The sequence below is a fragment of the Acartia tonsa genome, chromosome 11, assembly GCF_053477335.1.
Source record: "Acartia tonsa isolate MP-2025a chromosome 11, ASM5347733v1, whole genome shotgun sequence".
Taxonomy (NCBI): Eukaryota; Metazoa; Arthropoda; class Copepoda; order Calanoida; family Acartiidae; genus Acartia; species Acartia tonsa.
Genome location: NC_137270.1, coordinates 42,512,093 through 42,532,795, shown reverse-complemented (window position 1 = coordinate 42,532,795; position 20,703 = coordinate 42,512,093). Strand labels below are relative to the sequence as shown.

Genomic DNA, 20,703 nt, shown 5'->3' with positions numbered 1-20,703 from the left:
ATATTTTTTGTTATTTTCAGAAAAAAATAGAATAGCATTAAAATGTCTAAGTCAACGAAAATACCAGATAACATCAAACTTAGTGAACTGATACAAAACAGAATGCAGGTTGATATTATTTTTCAGTATGACTTCGGAACCGATTATTATCCGCTGGATTAGAACCGGTTCTTAGCCATACTAAAAAAAGCATTTTTACATCGTATTACAGACAATTTTCTACGAATATTTAAAAAATCATAAAATTAATACCTAGCAGTTTTGTTAGCTCGGGACTCGGCCCCTCGATCTAACAAAACTGATTTAAATCTTTTAATTTGTCATTTTAATATCTCCGGAAAGCTGTCTATAATACTTTGCGATAGAAAGTCCACTCGTCAAGTATAAGTATTTTAAAACTACTTGAGGAAAAATTTTAAATCTTTCGATTAAATGCTGTTTAAAGGTAGGTATTACAAAAAGAAAAAAATACCTACTAGAATTGATAATATAAGATCAGATGCATTTTGTGGGACTTCTTAATTTTTATTTGCTTAACTTAGGCAAAGAAAGTCAAATAAAAGTTAAAAAATAAAATGTTTTTTTAGGAAATTTCAAGTCTGTCACAAACAATAAACGCAGATCCAAGATTTGGGAAGCTTGCTGGACAACAGGTATTCAATACTCAATATTACCGGCTATTAAATCCAGAGATCTAATGGGATAAGACAATGGCCGATAAATTGGTGTTCATGCCCCATGATGAGACACAAAATTACCCCTTTTGTAGATTACAATTATAAGTTGAAACGTCTGGACTGGTCACTCACGTTGATTAATCAATCAATCAAAATTCTTAAAAAGGCCCCAAAGTTCTTAAGTCAACGAATAAGAAAACGTTATCATACAAACGATGGGGACTAGTGTAATAAACAGCCCATTGTCCCCTTCCTTCCTGTATTAAAAAAATCCCATGGGTATGCTATGCTTGAACGTGGAGCTTGAGCTAACCCTAGCGTAGCCTAATTTTGCTATACTAAAGAATCTCAACTTACTCCATGATTACTCGAGTCCACACACAATGGACCATAAATTTACATTCCTTATGATAATAAACAAAATTAATCCTGTCTTCAAAATTTGGGTAGACATATAATTTACACTCCAATATCTTCTCCCTCCCTGATGACACCTGTTGAATACCTAATCAATTTTTCTTGTCGTTTAAACCTTTCTTCTCCGACATTTGAAAATTAAATTAAATAAGGAAATAAGTTCCAGATAAATTCATAAATTTTGCAGCAGGTATAAATCCATGAAGATAAAAGTAACAGGATGTTTGTTTGTCTGTCTGTGTGTGTACTCCAATCGTCAAAATTATATAGTTTTCCCTTACGATGAAGCTTTTTTTTTAGATCCAGGGAAGGTTTATTACTATTTTGGGGAGTGAACTTTAACCCATCCAATGGAAATCAATCAGCTTTTTCACAAAACGGCTTCCTCAACAGAAAATACATTAATACTCAATATTTTCTTAAGGTACCGCGGCATATGCGCAGAAGAGCTGTTGCTCATGATGTTATGAGATTACCAAGACGACTCAGGTATTGGTAGATAAAAAAAATTAAGTAGAACGATGTGCTTCCAATTGAAACTAGCTGTTTTAATAATTTGGCTATGCTTTTCAGAGAATCTGTACACTTACAGGTACCTTTTATAATTAAAAACAAATTGTAAGGTGGACACCCTATAAAAAAATGGGAATCGAAAGGAAGCGGAAAGTTTTGCATGATAGCAGTGAAAAATTGAGTAAGAATAAAGAATTTAGTAGTTAATTAGAATTTTAAAATACTGACCAAATCATAAGACTTAATTTTAAGTATATTTTTTACTCTAGGTTTTGTCAATAAAAAATACTTGTATGTTGATATTTAGTTTATTTCAGGGGTAAATATTTGCGAGAGAAAGACAAGGAAGGGGGTGAGTCAGTTACAAAGCGACCAAGTAGAAAACACAGGCGCAGACCAGCAAATCTTCTAAAAGAATATAACAGAAGGTAAAGTCATTAAATCATTTTTGCTTCATAGAAATTCTAATAGTGGTTTTTACATAAAAGATGAAAATAACTAGAATCATATTATAATATGAAAGCAATACTTATAATACAGTTAAAGGATCTCTGTCTGTGTATGTCAGTCTGTACCGAAAGATCTTGCTAACCGTTGAACCGATATGGTTCTCCTTTATAATGTAGATTCTTATAGGTCCTGAGGAGTTTTATAAATATTTTTGGAGAAAAAAAAACCACCACCCATAAAGAGAAATCGCCCCTAGAGAAAAGTTACCATATATTATATATGATGATTCTTAAAGAACTGAATTTGTTCTCAATACAAAAAATAAATTGATTTTGCAGACAGCAGAAACAATATTGGCTGGAAACCCATATTTGGCATGCTAAAAGGTAATACATTTTTTATTGTTGAAAAAGGCAAAATTGTTGATGATAAAATTAGTGATGGCAATCCGTCGAATTTTTGGGCCGGATTCGGATTCTTAAAGAATCCGTCAAAAAAAGTGGCGGATTCCCGCGGATTCCGGGTTCGGATATCGGATTCTAGCAATATTTTAAAAGGATTTTTATAATTTTTTTTAAAAATTATGTGCTACATATGTTCTAAAAATCAATGTTCTTGGTGTTCTCTATAATACACTTTCGAGAATCGAACCAGATTTTAAAAGATATTGTATATAATGATGAAAATCTTTGCCTTCAAAGAGGAGGAGTTGAAAGAAAAAACTCAATAAGCTAATTTTAGCCTACCAAATAAGAATCCGGAATCCGTTATTAAAAAACGGATTCCGGATCCGGTATAGGATTCCAAAATTGGCCAAAAATTGGGCGGATTCCGGATACGGATTGCCATCCCTAGATAAAATAGACGTATTAGGACACTAGATGGTCAATCAGACACAATAATCTGTCCAACTTGAAAAGGAATTTTTTAGCAGACTAAGATTTTTCTAAACATTTATTCACATAGTTTTCTATTCCTTAATAAAAAAAATCAGAAAAATGATTTTTCAAGCAAAATTCAACTATTTAAATCTGGCTTTAGTATAGATGAAATTATAATTCCATTTCGAACCAAAAATGTGTAGGTACTCTTTCTAACCAATAATGTGATCGGATTATTTTTACACTGTAATACTGTTGGTCCAATTTATGGATTGTTTATCTAATTTCTATATTTATTGGATGAATGTCTTCTAAAAAATTTTTAAAATTCTTTAAAATTTCCGTATTTGTACTTATCGCAGGTTCCATATGTATTACAATGAAATGGATCTACAAAATTGTAAATTTTAGTTGTGCACCTAATTATTGCAGGTTCCATATGTATTACAAATGGGGCTACAAAATACCTGGTTTTCCAAATGACAAGGTAAATTATATTTTTAATTTCTAATCTATAATACAAAGTAGAACGATGTCTGTCTGTCCGTCTGAAGCTTAAGATCTCGGTAACTGCTGAACCGAATGGGCTCTACTACTCTTCAGGGAATATACCGACTGGTCCTGTGGTGGTTTTAGGCTATTTTCTTGGGGGGTGAGACACCCCCAACCCTCCCAAAAACAAAACCTTCCCTCCCATTTTTTTTTGTAGGAGATATCCTTTTTTATCATCTCTTGGGGCAAAGCCCCTAGAGGCTAGGGGCGAAGCCGCTAGTAGTAAAAAATGGACTAAGAAGTAAGTTAGTTACAGAGTAGATTTAGAAGAAAAAAACTTGTACTCAATATAATGTTATAAATCACATTCCCCCCGGTAAATCCAATTACCATGTGGTAGCGTAATGAACAGACATACGGTGGAAGTGAGTTGTACTACTGGAAAACGATTTACAGGATTTAAACTATAATTGTGTCTTCTTACCTCAGGGATGGAGAGCTTGTTATAGAGCAACCAAGTCTTCCTGTCTTATGTTTGATTTGTCCTACTTCAATACCATTCAAATTCAGGTATATAGTTTAGGGAGGGAGGGTACATTAAGCTGTGAATTATACTTGTACCCAAAGATTTAAAGGTACCTTTTCTTATTTAAAATTAAGGATACCTACTTTTTTTAATTGTCCAAAATTTTCAACAAATAACTGTAGCTAGGACAATTTTAATGGTTTTAAATAGTAAACAACCTAATTAACCCTTTACAATTTTGAAACAACGTGCTATTGAGCCCCTAAAATGTTGGAGCTTTTCCCTACTTATCAGATTAGGCCCCAAAAAAAAATTTGTTGTCCTGTCTGTTTAAAACCAAGCTAGTTAGCAAAAATTTTCTTCTATTTTATTTCATTTACAGAGACAAAAACAAGCAAAGATTATATCTGTCCCCGCTACTTTAATAAAACTTGAATGGTTTGTTTACAAATATTTTTACCTGCAGGGTCCAAAACATGTGATAACAAATGAATTATCTGCACTAACCCGGCCAGAAACTGGGCAAGTCTTCAATACAGCAGAATCACACCTGGAACAGACTGCATTGGTCTACCTGCCAAAGGCTGATGACAGCTCTGATGCTCTGGCTGCTGAGGTTTCTTACATTTGGTTGCCAGATGAACAAAATTCAGGTCAGCATTTGCATTTATGAGATATTAGTAGGTAGGGTACGCTCCTAAAAACACTTAGGAGACTGGAGTGGTCGACCCATTACTTTAGTTCTAACAGTAAAAGTAAAAACTTTTTGGAGGGAAATTTTAATCTTGGATAGTGGAGGTTCCCTAAGTATCCCTCAAGGATCTAAAAAGCTTCACTGTAAGAAGCATACCAGTCTATCGGTTACTAAGACATTTTATTACAGACAGACAAATAATCTTACATTATAAGGATTTTATTTATAAATAGATTTCATTTTTTTTAGGTTCTACAAATGCAAGAATATGGATTTCTAGTCACCCTGGTTTTATCAAAGATTTGTGGAAAACTTTAGATGTGGCTTTTGGTTTAAATCTCAGTCAGGAATGTATAAAGTTTGAGTATTTCCACCTATAAATATAATACTTGACTACCGGAAACCTGCCCTCTTTTCCAGCTGATTCAACGGCTCTAACCATACGAGGTATTTTCCATCTACAGGGTACCATTAAGGGGGGCGTCGGATCTGACACTTTTGCGTAAACAGGGTGCATAGGCTTTGTGTTAGGAGTTAGAGGATAGGTTATTTGGGAAAAAAGTTTACATTTGGGGTATATTTTTCTTATATTTAAAAAAAATTTTGATATGTATCCAGGTTCAGGTGCTGCAGGCTGGAAGGTCGTTTCTGGACAGGTATAAATGAAAAAAAAAAATTTATTTGAAGAGTTAGAGATCAACTTATTAATCCAAATATGCATCTTTAGGGATGCTATGAGCATATATGAAGAGAAAATAAAAATCAGCCTCCAGGTTCAGGTACTGCAGGCCTCCAGGTGAATTCTGGACAGGTAAAAACTGAAAATTTTTACTTTTGAAGTTAGAACAAACCTTATTTAACAAAAGTTGCTACTTTATGGATGGTATGAACTAATTTAAAGAAAAATTTGAAATCGGGCTCCAGGTTCAGGTATCCAGGTGGATCCTGGACAGGTAAAAACTGAAAATTTTCACTTTAAAAGTCAGAGCAAAACTTATTTAACAAAAGTTGCTTCTTTATGGATAGTATTAACTTATTTGAAGAAAAATTTGATATCAGGCTCCAGGTTCAGGTACTGCAGGCCTCCAGGTGGATTCTGGACAGGTAAAAACTAAAAAAATTCACTTTTAAAGTTAGAGCAAAACTTATTTAACAAAAGTTGCTACTTTATGGATAGTATTAACTCAATTGAAGAAAAATTTGAAATCGGGCTCCATGTTCAGGTACTGCAGGACTCCAGGTGGATCCTGGACAGGTAAAAACTAAAAATTTTCACTTTTAAAGTTAGAGCATAATTTATTTAACAGAAGTTGCTACTTTATGGATAGTATTAACTAGGGTTGGGCCGGATATCCGGCCGGATAGTTTTAATATCCGGATATCTGGCCGGATAGTTTCAATATCCGGTGTGGCCGGATATCCGGCCGGATAGTTTCAATATCCGGTATCCGGCCGGATATCCGGCCCAACCCTAGTATTAACTCAATTGAAGAAAAATATGAAATCGGGCTCAAGGTTCAGGTACTGCAGGCCTCCAGGTGAATGGTGGACAGGTAAAAACTGAAAATTTTTATTTTTGAAGTTAGAACAAAACTTATTTTACAAAGTTTGCTACTTTATGGATGGTATTAACCAATTTGAAGATAAATTTGAAATCGGGCTTCAGGTTCAGGTACTGCAGGCCTCCATTTGAATTCTGGACAGGTAAAAACTGAAAATTTTTACTTTTGAAGTTAGAACAAAACTTATTTAACAAAAGTTGCTACTTATGGATAGTATTAACTCATTTGAAGAAAAATTTGAAATCGAGCTCAAATTTCATATACTGAATGCCTGCAGGTGGATTCTGGACATGTAAAAATTAAAATATTTAACTTAAGAGTTAGAACTATATCTATTTAACTAATTCAAAGAGAAATTTAAAATCGGGCTCAAGATTAAGTTAAATCCAACCATTTTGTTACATTTTGAATTATATCTGCAAAAATAATATTAACAATCGACTAGAATAAAAAAAAACATATTGTCAACAGGTCAGTCACTAAAGGAAGCCTGCAGAAAATACACTGCTCTAACTGTGGTAAAAACAAGTAGACACAATACCATTAATTTGATACAAAAAAGTTATTGAAGTTTAAGGCTTCGAATTCAGGGAATTAAGCCTAATTGTGGCAGTCTTTCAGCATTTAGAGCCTCGTATTTCCTGCAGGCTTTCTTCAACTATCAAGTATAAAAAAAAGAATATGAAAACTTTCTTACATAAGGGGGTGTTTTTAATGCAACCATCTCGTAATCAATGTATAAATGGCATTTAAAATTCGAATTTTGATCTGAAATTTTGCATGAATAATCCTTGGTAGGTCTATTTTCCCTAAATCGAAAAAAAAAGTTGAAAAAGTAACGGCTAACGGCTCAGCCGTTTAACCGTTTTTTGGCTATTTTTAGGGCAAATCTGTCATAAATTACGTAGAAATCAACTTTTTGAAACATATTTTTGCTTTAAATCATGTGAAATGATACAAAAAAAACATTTTTTAGATTTCTAGTACCAGCAACTACCGGCTAGAACTGTTTGAAAACGTTTTGGATCGGAAAAGAGCATTATGTGGAGAGAGGTTTCGTGATGGATTTCGCTTGAAAATACCCAACAAATGGCTATACGGATGAGCCGCCAGCCGTTAGCCGCTACTTTTCTAACTTTTTGTTCGATTTAGGGAAAATAGACCTACCAAGGATTACTCATGCAAAATTTCAGATCAAAAATCGAATTCTAAGTGCCATTTATACATTGATTACGAGATGGTTGCATTAAACCCCCCCCCCCCCCCCCTTAACTTAAAAGTAACAAACAAACCAAACAAATTTTGTTAAAATAGACAAATACAACTAAGATGCAAGTTAGACATCATCTATTCATTGTCATATTGAATTGCCAATAAAACCACATGTTTCTGCACAAACGTCTCATCAATCTCATGAGGAGCATGAGCATCGTCGTTGAGAAAAGAGCTGTCAAACTCAAAAAGCAATTTTTAAAAATAATTTTGCTCTAATTATAAAGTAATTAAGTACGTTCATTATTAAACTAACCAGAATCCAATTGGAGGCCTAAGCACCTTAACCTTGAGCCCGAAATTTAAATTATTTAATACTAGCAACAAAGTAGCAACTTTTGTTTTAACTTCAAAGGTATCATTTTTAGTTAAGTTTTTACCTGTCAAGAATCCACCTGGGGACCTGCAGTACCAGAACCGGGAGCCTGATTTCAAATTTATCTTTATTTATACTATTCATAAAGTAGCAAACTTTGTAAAAACAAGTTTTGTTTTAACTTCAAAATTAAAGATTTTAAGTTTTTACATGTACAGGATCCACCTGGAGTCCTGCAGTACCTGAACCTGGAGCCCGATTTCAAATTTTTCTTCAATTGAGTTAATACTATCCATAAAGTAGCAACTTCTGTTAAATAAGTTATGCTCTAACTTTTAAAGTGAAAATTTTTAGTTTTTACCTGTCCAGGATCCACCTGGAGTCCTGCAGTACCTGAACCTGGAGCCCGGTTTTAAATTTTTCTTCAATTAAGGTAATACTATCCATAAAGTAGCAACTTCTGTTAAATGGGTTATGCTCTAACTTTAAAAGTGAAAATTTTTAGTTTTTACCTGTCCAGGATCCACCTGGAGTCCTGCAGTACCTGAACCTGGAGCCCGATTTCAAATTTTTCTTCAATTGAGTTAATACTATCCATAAAGTAGCATCTTACGTTAAATAAGTTATGCTCTAACTTTAAAAGTAAAAATTTTTAGTTTTTACCTGTCCAGGATCCACCTGGAGTCCTGCAGTACCTGAACCTGGAGCCCGATTTCAAATTTATCTTCAAATAAATTAATACTATCCATAAAGTAGCAAACTTTGTAAAACAAGTTTTGTTCTAACTTCAAAAATAAAAATTTTCAGTTTTTACCTGTCCAGGATCCACCTGGATGCCTGCAGTACCTGAACCTGGAGCCCGATTTCAAATTTTTCTTTAAATTAGTTCATACCATCCATAAAGTAGCAACTTTTGTTAAATAAGGTTTGTTCTAACTTCAAAAGTAAAAATTTTCAGTTTTTACCTGTCCAGAATTAACCTGGAGGCCTGCACTACCTGAACCTGGAGGCTGATTTTTATTTTCTCTTCATATATGCTCATAACATCCCTAAAGATGCATATTAGGATTAATAAGTTGATCTCTAACTCTTCAAACAAAATTTTTTTTTCATTTATACCTGTCCAGAAACGACCTTCCAGCCTGCAGCACCTGAACCTGGATACCTTTCAAAATTTTTTTTAAATATAAGAAAAATATACCCCAAATGTAAACTTTTTTCCCAAATAACCTATCCTCTAACTCCTAACACAAAGCCTATGCACCCTGTTTACGCAAAAGTGTCAGATCCGACGCCCCCCTTAATAGAAGGCTCATTTAAACTTTACTTTACCCAACATAACCTAACCTAAAATAAGAATAAAAAAAGGAAAATAATATGTTTTCAATCTAACTACCTAGGTACTTAACTTTATATAACATAATAGAAATTTGAAAATGAAGAAAAATATTCTACTGAAAGCAGCACTGAAAATGAACCCCCAAAGAAGAAACAAAAGACTGATGAAGTACCACCAAGCCATGAAGCAAGCCAAGAAAAGTCAGAAAAGCCTCTAAATGATAAAACCAACAAAGAAAAAACTGTGAAAGAACCAGAGAAAGAAAAGCTGGCGCCGCGCAATATTCCTCATGACAGAACCCCCAAATACAAGGGTAAAGAGGGTGTAACCATTACAAATCTCCAGGGTGTTATTAACCGTTTTAGGCTTGTAGGTCCCAAAAGGTTTGAAATTATGAAAACTACATGTGTTCCAGCTACAGTAAAGCCAAAAGAGGATGCAAATCCAGCAGTAGGAAAAGCTGGCCTGCAATGGTGGAAAAAATACTTTGGTGACAGGGAGAAAGAAAAAGAAAATGAGGAGCTTAATAAAGTTTTTGGGGAGAGTAAATCGGTGGACAGTTTAACTTGCCTTACAGTCAGGTAACCGCTTTATTTAAAACGTATGCGCCCTTAGAGGACTTTTGGGGCACTTGAGAGAATGAGGGGGAAAGGGGGGATGGAATTGATTTCCAAATTTGAGGGAGGGATTTTTTTCCCGGAGGCGTTTTTTCTTCCTTTAAAATAGTTAAAAACCTTCCCTGGACACATAAAAAGCTTCACTGGACACATAAAAAGTTTCACTGGACACATAAAAAGCTTCACTGCAAAGAATAACCATATCGGTCCAGTGGTTATTGAGTTTGTAATCTACAGACAGACAGCCATCCTGTTACTTTTACATAGGTAATGATTTTATTTTTAGAGATCCAAGAATTTTGTTACCAATCAAGAAATATGTAAAGCCTGTAGAAAATAAAGATACAAAGAGCTCAGAAAAATCTAAAATTGCAAAGAGTACATATTCTGTAAATAAAAGTGAAAGTTCAGCATTACAAAGAACAAAGTTGTCTCCTTTATTTTTTGACTCAAAAATTCGAGATTCAGGTATTGTAATATTATATCAGTTTATTTAATAATGCTTCATTAAAAGTTACAGTAATAAATCTTATCTGTAAGTCAAAATTTTTGTTAGTCAGCTTATTTATCGTGAAACATGATTTTTCTTCTAAAATTAAATTGAAAATGGGGAGTTGTTGATTTTCCTACCCCCTTACTTACCCCTAGAGGCCTAGGGCGTGGTAGCTAGTCCTTCTAAAATATAAAGTATTAAGTTTAGTTTTGTCTGAAGATAAAGATCTCAAAAACTGCTTGTCCAAATTGATTGTACTTTTCAGGGAAGCATTAAAAATGTCTTTTGGGGGTTTTATGCTTTTTTCCTGACCTCCTTAGCCCTCCCCTAGAGGAGGGTAGGGGCGAAGCATCTAATTTAGTAAAAAATTAAAACTAATCTCGTCGTTAAACATCTTTATAAGGTATTCTCTCAATCAGTGTATTGTATAGAGTATGTATGTTAATTCGTGACTTCTTTTTTTCTCTAATCCTAATTTTTTCTCTTTCTCTTTTTTGCAATTTTTCCTCTTGTGAACTGTACCCCCTACTAACAGACGTATCCTCGTTATTTACAATGTTATATTATATTATTATTTATCCATAGACATATTTTTAGTGACATTATCCAAAGCCACAAATTGTGTGATAAACAAGAGAAGAGGAAACCTTGGCATCTCTGGTGTTACAATTCCTATTGGTAGGTTTTTCATTTTTAAAGACTTTTTTTTAAAAAGTCATTATTTGGTATAGTTTTTACGTTTTCCACCAATTCAAAAGAATAATGATTCATTGATATTATCACGGGACAAGAAAAATGTTTTTTTTATTGTTAATAATGAATTTTAATCATAAATATTTTCTTTAAAATAAGCAAAAACATTTTGTTAAAGTTATCAAAATAAAAATACAAAAAAATTGTCAATTTTTAGATGACCTAGAATCTCGAGTACCTGTTTTGTTATCTCCACAGAATCACATAGACTCATTAGATATTTTGATACCTGCAGGTAACAATATTATTATTAGGGTTGGCAATCCGGATCCGGAATCCGCCCAATTTTTGGGCCAATTTTGGAATCCGGATCCGGAATCCGTTTTTTCATAGCGGATTCTGGATTCTTAATCGGTAGGCTAAAATTAGCGTCTCGAGTTTTTTCTTTCAACTCCCTCTTTTTGAAGGCAAAGATTATCATCATTACCTATAAAATCTTTTAAAATCTGGTTCGATTATCGAAAGTGAAAGAACACCAAGAACATTAATTTTTAGAACATATGTAGCACTTAATTTTTTAAATTTTTTTTAAAGATCCTTGTAAAATACTGCTAGAATCCGGAATCCGCAAGGAATCCGCCATTTTTTTGACGGATTCTTTTAAGAATCCGGAATCCGAATCCGGCCCAAAAATTTGACGGATTGCCATCACTAAGGGGGGGGGGGGGGAGTTTGTACAGTTATAGGAAATGAAAATTCGGTACCAAATTTTGCCCTGGCCGTTTTGGCTTGTTTTTATAGTTATCAACCTAATTCTTTTTGTAAGCTCTCTTATATGATTGGATCTACCTGTAAAATTTTGTAATTTGAATTTTGGGACTTTCCCTCTAGGGGCTAGTGGGGCGAAAGACCCCCCGAAACACTAAAATTTTAAGTTATGAGCTTAATTTGAAAGATATCGATGGAACCTTTTATTACATAGATGAGTTGATTAGCCACCCCATATTTCATTTTTGCACTTTACTTCTAGGGGTTTTTGGAGTAAAACAACCCCCCCAAATACAAAATTTATAAGTTTTGAGCTTACATGCCCCTAGAGGTAAGGTGCAAAAATGAAATATGGGATGGCTAATCAACTCATTTATGCAATACAAGCTTCCATTTAAAAAATCAGCTCGATATCTTTAAAAATAAGCTCATAACTTAAAATTTTAGTGTTTGGGGGGGTCTTTTGCACCACTAGCCCCTAGAAGGAAAGTCCCAAAATTCAATTTTCAAAGTTTTACAGGTAGATCCAATCATATAAGAAGGTTTACAAAAAGAATTAGGTTGATAACTATAAAAACAAGCCCAAACGGCCAGGCCAAAATTTGATACTGAATTTTCATTTCCTATAACTGTACAAACTTCCCCCCCCCCCCCTTATTATTATCATAGTTTTATATGTTTTTATACTTTTTAAGTAGCGAGGCTACTCTATAACCAACTCTCCGTCAGTCTGTAATGCTATGGCAGAAATTTTTAGGCTGTTTTATATGATTGCTTTTACCATGCACATTTAGTATTGAACAGATTGAAATCAAATGTATCATACATGTTCAATGTTATTTGTTCATTGACTGTTGATTGAAAGCCTATTTTATTTGTTGTAAATTCTAATCCTCGTTTTAGGTTGGGCCATGCCATTTTGGATGTGCCTAGTTTACAATGGCTGTAGAGTTGGGGGAGAAAAAGAATTTGATCATCTACAGTTAGAACAAAGTAGACCTCCTTTGATGTATAGGTAAGCCATTATAGTTATTTCAGCCATGATGATTCCTGTAACAGTTAGGTACAATTTAGAAAAAAATCATTACTGGGAATTTTTAGGATGAAAATATACCTTTCTAAATTTCATAATAAGCATTTCTGTATCTGACCTAAAGTAATTAGCAAACAAACTGAAGAATTATTTTCAACTTCTTTCATAAAGTGGGGGCGAATTATCAGTCCTCAACAGGGTACCTACTTTGTGTGAAAACGCCATCCATTTATTTACATTACAGGTTTCCAGATTCTCTATCTGGCGAGATAGAAGCTGAGACAAGGAAAGAGGATTTACAGAAGGATTATTTTGATCATCCTCCACTTCATAGGTATAGTTTTTGTGTAGTTTTATTAGGGAGGACAGGGCCATTAAACTGATTATTACACTAGTCCCCAAAATTTTATAATAACTTTTTTTATTCGTTAGCTTAACAACTGTAGAGACTTTTCTTGAATTCATAAAGTTGAATTACAAACGCTTCAACCACTGATTGTTATCTACAGATGGGGTAAATTTGTTTATGATCATTGGGGATGTACATTGTACATCAATTTATCGGTCATTGTCTTATTTTCATCCGGGAGGGAGGGACATTGAACTGTTAATTGGACCGATCCCAAAAGTTCTCATTCGTTGACTTAAATTTGTTTAAAATTAGGGTTGTGAGGGGTTTATCAGTGCTTGACAGACTCGTTGTGTGAAATCACCAAAAAGTGTGCTAAAAATCTAATACCTTGATTAACATCCTTTTATTTTTACAGATGCAGTTATCCAATCCTTGGAATAGCATCACCTTTCACCGCTCCATGGAAAATTTTAATCAAAGGTAGCTGGAATTTTTATTCTTCTGTAAAGTAACAGGATCTGTGTGTGTGTCTGTGTGTGTTTGTCTGTATGTCTGTACCTAAGAATCTCGCTAATCGCTGATCTGATATGGTTCTCCTCTCTAATGTAGCTTCTCATACATCATGGAAAGGTTATAACTATTTTGGGGGGAGTTTTCCATCATCGTATATTATACTGGTTCCCAAGGCACTAGAAGCGCGTTCTCTCATTTGTTAGCTTAAACATACTAGGGTATTTTATCTAATCTTTTTTGGGTTGTACAAACCAGTAGAGTCTTAACTTTTCCTTCAACAGTTCTACAGAAAAGATTATTTTATTTTTGTATGTTAGGGTTTAGCATCAAAGGGAAGGGGAAAGTTTTGACACATTGCGTAAACGGTGATTATAGGCTTTATCTTTGGACCGCAGCACCTGAACCTAGAGGTCTATCCAAAAAATCTTAAAATCTTAAAACTCAATAAATAAGATTATTATCTCCAATAAATAATATGTCAAAACTAACCCCCCCATCCTATATCAAATGTCTTATCCCTTAAATATAATATCTTAGATTGGGCAGCTGAGGATGCATTTATAAACAAGACAAAGCCAGAAATTACCAGCATACAAGTCATGAGGGACACAAGGGTCATCAGCAGCCTGCAACAGCTGACATCAAACATCAAGGTTTGGTTGCCATAATTTAAATATTATAAATGTTTAAAGGTTATGAACACATTCTCTCATTGGCTGGTTCAATCTATCAGTGTCCAAACTTTTCAATTTCATCCCAAGCATGACAATATCTAATTCAAATGAAGTCTTTGAAAAAGATATTTGGCTATTTTCATTCTTAAATCTGGCAACAAATTTCAGGTTATCAGCTCAGCTGATGAAAACTGTCTTGTACCTGTCAAATTGAAAATTGCATGTAGAGGTAATATTTATTCAAAATTGGTTGAAAAATTTGGACACCAATAAATCACAATTTAAGCACACAAAGTTTTAAGGCCAACGAATAAGAAAACCTTGGATACCAGTTATATTTAAAGTCTAATATCCCTTTTTTCCCTGATATTCATAACATTTTTAAAATCCAGGTAGACTTGGAGCCAACAGCCTGATCTGTCTGCCCAGCAGGGCAGATCTGGAGGAGGTGATGGAGTCTGGACTGTGGGAAGGTCCTGTCGAGACTAATCAACAGGATGATATGGAAAAACAGAGAAAGGAGACCATTGAAACCCATAAGGTGCATTTTTGATAATTTTTTTTCTGCCAATTAACTTAAACTTTAAAAAGAAAATCTTATTTCAAGTTTTGGCAAATAAATAGTATCATTAAGTGTTGAGACGAAATGTAGAATTTTTGCATTTAATTAATCAATTAATTGGGTATGGGTAAAACAATCCAATTTAAATTTTGATGAATATTTTAGGCTCAAAAGAAAAGATTAAAAAGAAAATGGAAGAAGCTTAAAGATAAACAGGTACATAAATGAATTGAAGATAAAATTTTTAACAAATATGTCCACATAAAAAGTAGTAAATTCTTGCTTTGTCCGTCAAGATCTCGTTTACGCCTGAACTGATTAAGTTCTCCTTTTAATGAAAGCTTCGTGTAGGTCCTTAGCTGGTTTTAGGCTATTTTATTTTTTAAAAATACAAGCCATCAGGGATGGTTTTAAGCTGTTTTTTGTGCTACTACCCTGTACTAGATAAGTCAGCAGCCTCTTAGTGAATATTCATTTTATTAAGCAAATTTGAGTTTTTAAAAGAAATATTTATTTAGACACTCATGAAGTGCCAGTCCACAGCATTGGGTAAAGAACTAGACACTGAGAAACTGAACTACCTCGCTACCGGCATGGCCACCCTCAAACAGATGCGCAACACAGAGAACGCGGCATTTGCCGGGAAATCCGAGGATTTGTGGATTGGGGAGTTTAATACTGTTAGAAATTCTTGCAAAAGAGAGGTTATGGGATATGTTATAATTGGTAAGATTTAATTAGAATAGAGGGACACAACAGGGAGTAAGGGAGGGGACAATGGATCAAATATTCAATTTTTAGGAGTCTCAGACTTTGGGTACTGGCTTAAAGGGAATGTACAAGAATTTAGCAGTTTCTGACTGACTTTGGGTACTAGCGCAACAAATGCCGCAACTCGTGTGATAGTTTTTAATATTGCAGACAAGTATCAATAAACTTTATTTGTTATGATGTGGCTGGTTTTAACAATTTTTTACTCTCCTTAAAATATAATTTCATTTATAAAAACTTTATTGTGATATTTGACTAATAACCATTTGAAGAACCCAATTAAATTATGGGTTATGGAGCTATGGGTTGAATGGGTTCCAGGGAGATTTTTATAGTTATTAATTACAGAATGATTATGTCAGTCTGATGTGCTTGTAATCTAATTTTTAAATGAATGCTTTTTTCTTGGAACTCTTTTCTTTTTTTATAGTTTAGTGTATTGTATTAACTCTCTCTTTATAATTTTCTTCATATTGTCTGGATTAATCTGGATTTCATAGTCTTTCAGCGATAACTCTTAAATTTAATCAATTGCCCATTGTCCCCTCCCTTACTCCCTGGGGACACAATCCCATAAAACTAAGTATTTAGAAAATAGTAGAAAGCTAAAAGGTAACTTATAGGTTTCTATATAACTTGAAATTAATAGTAAATTAGTAGATAAATGTTTTATACGATAATTTTCATTGTCATTTTATTGGACTTTGTAGAGCACTTAATGTTAATAAATGAAAAAAAAATATTTTATTTCACTAAAGGTCCTTAGGACGCAACCAATATGATTTTTCTTACCAAACCAGACCTAAAGTAATAAACAAATAAACAAACAAAAACCACCTCCCCAATTTGTCTTCAATTTATTTAAAATGAAGGGGGTTGGGAGGTTATAAGTGCTCACCAGGGTTCTTTGTTTGAAAGCGCTTAGTTAGCTATAGAATAGCTTAATTATTTTTTTAAAAACTTTAATATTATTTTAAGGTGACATGTCCTACACAGAAGGTTGTTATGTCGGCCATGGATTTGTAACCATGAAGGGTGCCAGAAGCTGGTTGCAGCTGCTTGGATCCCTGGACACTGACAGCTGCAACAGCTCAGCTTCCAACCAGGCCAGAAATTTGGTCCTCACCAGAGAAACGTCCAGTCCCCAGTATAGATTTTCCTACCTGGAGTTTGTTTAAGTCACATAAATTTACACTTATATTTGTGATATATTTTGAAGGCTGTTATTTTTTTGCTGCAAAATATTAGAAAATGAGGGGCGTGATTATTGTAGAGATCTCGTAATTCAAGTTGAAAGGGCACTTATAGTATCTCTAAACTTGGATGTTTTGAGAAATAGAACGTTTTCTTAAAAATGTAAAAAAATGTATGAATTTATATTAAGATATTTACTTAATTTGGGCTAAATAATTCAAAACATTGACAGGATGTTCCTTAATTGTCTTTAATACTTTTATTTACGAGGTCTCTATTATAATCACCCCTCCCTTAGTTTATTTTTTATGCAAATTTTGTTATTTTTTGCTAAATTTTCAGATTGTATTGTAATGAATTTATATGGAGACTATGATGAGAAGCAGGATATGTCAGATGATTCTATTCTTCCAGATTCAAGACTAATTGAACTTGAATCCAGCTCTTTACAGGTGCAAAAATACGTTGAATGATTAAATAGTAGATTTATTTCCATAAACTGTCAGTCAAACTTAACAATCGTACAACTTCTGACAAATAAATCAACTATTTACAGCTGACTATTTTAATGATGAATTAAAAATAAGCTGCCCATATGTACCAAAATGTGTACAATTTTCTAACTTAAAATATTTTCGGATTGGTTCTAAAATGTGTCATTATTGGGCCAATTGAGGGATTGATCATCTAGACAAGGGGTAGCTATTCTAACCAACAATTCTACAAGAAATCACGAAACCTTATCAAGTATCTGGTGGTATATTTTGTTTTTTTATTATTTGATTGTGTGAATACTCAATAATTTTTTTTGTTCTTATATCCATCCTTAATTTTTCTCAAACCTGGAATTATAAAGGACCCGCGACTTTTAATGGACAGTGAGGGCCATCAGTTGGACGCAGAGGAGGCCAGAATGGTTCTGGAAAGAGGGGGGCTACTTGAGCTACCCAGAAGTTTACAGGATCCAAGGTAACAAATACTAGTAGCTACTCGAGTTACCTGGTAGCTAATTGAGCAACCTAGGAGGTACTAGAGCTACTTTGGAGCTACTAGAACTACCTAGGAGCTACACAGAAGTTTGCAGGGCCCGAGGTAACTAGTACTCGAGTGTTTACATGATCCAACAAATTATGTATTTATATTGTGTAAAGAAAGAGGGAGATTAGATTGGACAATAAATTATAATGGTAATAAAAAAAAATAGAAATAATTCGATAACTTTGTCTTACCCCTTAAGAGCCCTGGTGAAATTCACGTAATAACTTCTTGACTAGTAAAGCAAACTCTCATATAAGTAGATAATTTGAAACAAATATTTTAATTTTGCGATCTAATTGAAAAATATTTAAGGAATATATTTGTAATTCTATTTTTGTTTAGATTACTTGATGCTGCAGAAACATTGGTAAACCTTCGAGGTCCTGATCTTGGACCATCAAATAACCCTTTATTTGGAGGTTAGATCCTTTGAAAATATTTGAAGAAGTAACAACAAAAATCATTTATGTGGAAGGAAGAAAAGTTGTAAATTGTTACTGATAGCTAATTAGGGTCGATTTTAACTATCCAATTAGAAAAATTACATTTGAATGCAGTGGCGTGCGGTAGGGGGGTGTAGAGTGATGTGATCCCCCCGCTCCTCCTTCCTCCTCATTAAAGCTAGAAGATGGGTAAAATAGCCAACCTTCTCCGCCAAAAGCAAAAATAGAATGTTTTAGCTTTATTTTTCATAAAGCCTGTTGTTGCTGCGCTAGCGCTATATATTTAATTGGTCTTTTTCAGCTGTGACTAGTGCAGCTGCTTCATTGCCTGGCAGTTCTACCACTCTAACCGTTCTACAGAATTCAGATCCATTTGCCAGGTACTAAAATTAATAAGTATTATTTCGCCCCTTCTTTAATAGCTAAGCTTTTTGTAATATTTAAAATTACCAAACATTTGAAGATTTGTCACTAAATTCCTAAAATTACTAGTATAAGGACTTTTTAAACGTCCACTGAGGTCTTGTAAAACACTTAACCGACTAAGTTATACATTGCATTATAGGAAACCACTTGCAAATAGTTCATGGGATAGTTTTAGGCTATTTTATGCAAAGGTTTTAGGCTCCCTACAATACACCCAACATCGAAAAAATATTCTCAAGATTCCAGATGCGCAGCTTCTATACATTTATATTCAGAGATGAGAAAACTTCGTATCAGTTGTTAACAGAGATGCCTGCCATACCTCCCAACTTAATTCAGTTAGACTCTTCCAATTCAGGTAAATACTCACAAAGTTGTAACAGGAATCATCTTGCCAAGTTTTAAATTGATAGAACAATTCTAACATAAATAAATTAACGATAATAGCTAGTAGTAAGGTACGGACGTAGAGACGAAGGGAAACTACAATTTAAGACTTTTATTTTATAGTTGTTTTTTTTTATGTAAAAAAGACCAAAATCATACCTAATCTTATAAATGGACTTATAAGGACGTTCTGGTAATAATTATAGAGTATCTAACTACTCTGTCGAAATTATACCTGTTACAATAATCACCATGCAAATGTTTTAAATTAATTGGACAATTCTAAGTTTGAACATGCCCATTTAAACAATAAAAGCTATTCGATGCTGGCTTACTGATATTAGATATAGAAATGCTTCGCTTTTAAAATTTATCTAGTTTTCAGTTTTCGTGATAATATCTACCAATAAAATTCCAATTTTTAACATCTCTTGTTTGACTAGGACTCCTGGATGATCACTCTAGTATTTCTGTTTCCGGAGGAGGAAGTCTTAGCCATCCGGTCATCCTAACATCTACTAGCCCAGGGACCAATACTTAAATATTTATTTATCTTTGTACAATGGTTAACAAAACAGAGCGGGATACAAGGACAGTGATCTGAAATTGCTGGAAATATTAATATTTTTCAGAGTAATTTTAAAAGAAGCCATCTGCGTTGATACGGGATAGTTGGGTAGTTTCTATCCCTTTTTTATTTTGCATATTTTATATTATTTACAATAATTACTTTTTGAAAATTAAAAGTGAAGACAATTTAGATTTTAAGTATTGGTCTTTTTAGGAGTCATAGTTGCCCCTTCACTACAAACTCCCCAATCCCATCATAGCATGGAGGGTGTGAGAACCACCCCAGCCCCAACAAGAGGAAGGGGTAGAGGTCGTGGAGGGGGCGGAGTAGGCGCCGGGGGAGGACCGTCCAAAAGAGGAAGGGGAAAGAAGGATGCTACCGGGGGAGGTGGACGGGGAGCCGTCGGAGCAATGGGAGGTGGATTGGTGGGTGGGGCTGGGGGCATGGATGGAATGGGGGGAGGAGGTAGCACGATGACCGACGGTTGTGAGGACGAAGGAGCGGAGACCGGCGGCGAGCAGGCAGCTGCTGAAAAACCCGCGGAAATGCTAAGGGTTGGATCCCTGTTCATCAAATCATCTATTTTTGATGATGTCCTAACCGAAAGAAAACTTGAGCTCTTTAATAATCCGAGTGTTATTGAGTTTCTCAAGAAAAATAGAATCTGTTCTTAGTTTTTAAAAATTGTATTCCCTTTTTTATATCCCATATAATTCATTCAGTGTAAATAAAACAAAAAATTAAGAAAATTTATTGTAAAGATGTTGTTTCAGCTAGGTATCCTTTTATCATAATATCAAAAGCTATCTACTTCCAAAGTGAAAATCATTAGATACGCCAAATTTGATTTTAATCCAGCAGTTTTAAAAAATATGTATGCTATATTTATTGACTTTCTTAAAACTCAAAAAGAGTAAATTTTATAGGTATTTGTTGTACCTATAGTTTTTATTTGTAGGTGTACACTGTACGTAATAGATTTGTTATCCATTTTTTATGACTTTATTCTTTGGATTTTCTTTTTTATAT

General features: G+C 34.0%; 2 protein-coding genes across 2 annotated transcripts; both read left to right on the top strand.

Annotated features, from left to right (window-relative positions):
• Positions 1–17: 17 nt before the first annotated feature.
• On the top strand, positions 18–17,152 carry Pop1 (POP1 ribonuclease P/MRP subunit). The gene is made up of 22 exons (XM_080177444.1): positions 18–108; positions 588–653; positions 1,519–1,583; positions 1,925–2,035; positions 2,396–2,443; positions 3,371–3,425; positions 3,920–4,000; positions 4,423–4,609; positions 4,900–4,997; positions 9,227–9,720; positions 10,043–10,224; positions 10,847–10,927; positions 11,160–11,237; positions 12,614–12,725; positions 12,988–13,077; positions 13,511–13,575; positions 14,146–14,261; positions 14,451–14,511; positions 14,675–14,823; positions 15,010–15,060; positions 15,363–15,570; positions 16,594–17,152. The coding sequence occupies exons 1-22, from the start codon at positions 43–45 to the stop codon at positions 16,791–16,793; spliced, it is 2,664 nt and encodes an 887-aa protein (XP_080033570.1). The 5' UTR covers positions 18–42; the 3' UTR covers positions 16,794–17,152.
• LOC145332457 (uncharacterized) lies at positions 17,118–20,295 on the top strand. The gene is made up of 6 exons (XM_080177453.1): positions 17,118–17,261; positions 17,666–17,778; positions 18,190–18,266; positions 18,592–18,670; positions 18,992–19,074; positions 19,547–20,295. The coding sequence occupies exons 1-6, from the start codon at positions 17,118–17,120 to the stop codon at positions 19,642–19,644; spliced, it is 594 nt and encodes a 197-aa protein (XP_080033579.1). The 3' UTR covers positions 19,645–20,295.
• The last annotated feature ends 408 nt before the right edge of the window (positions 20,296–20,703 follow it).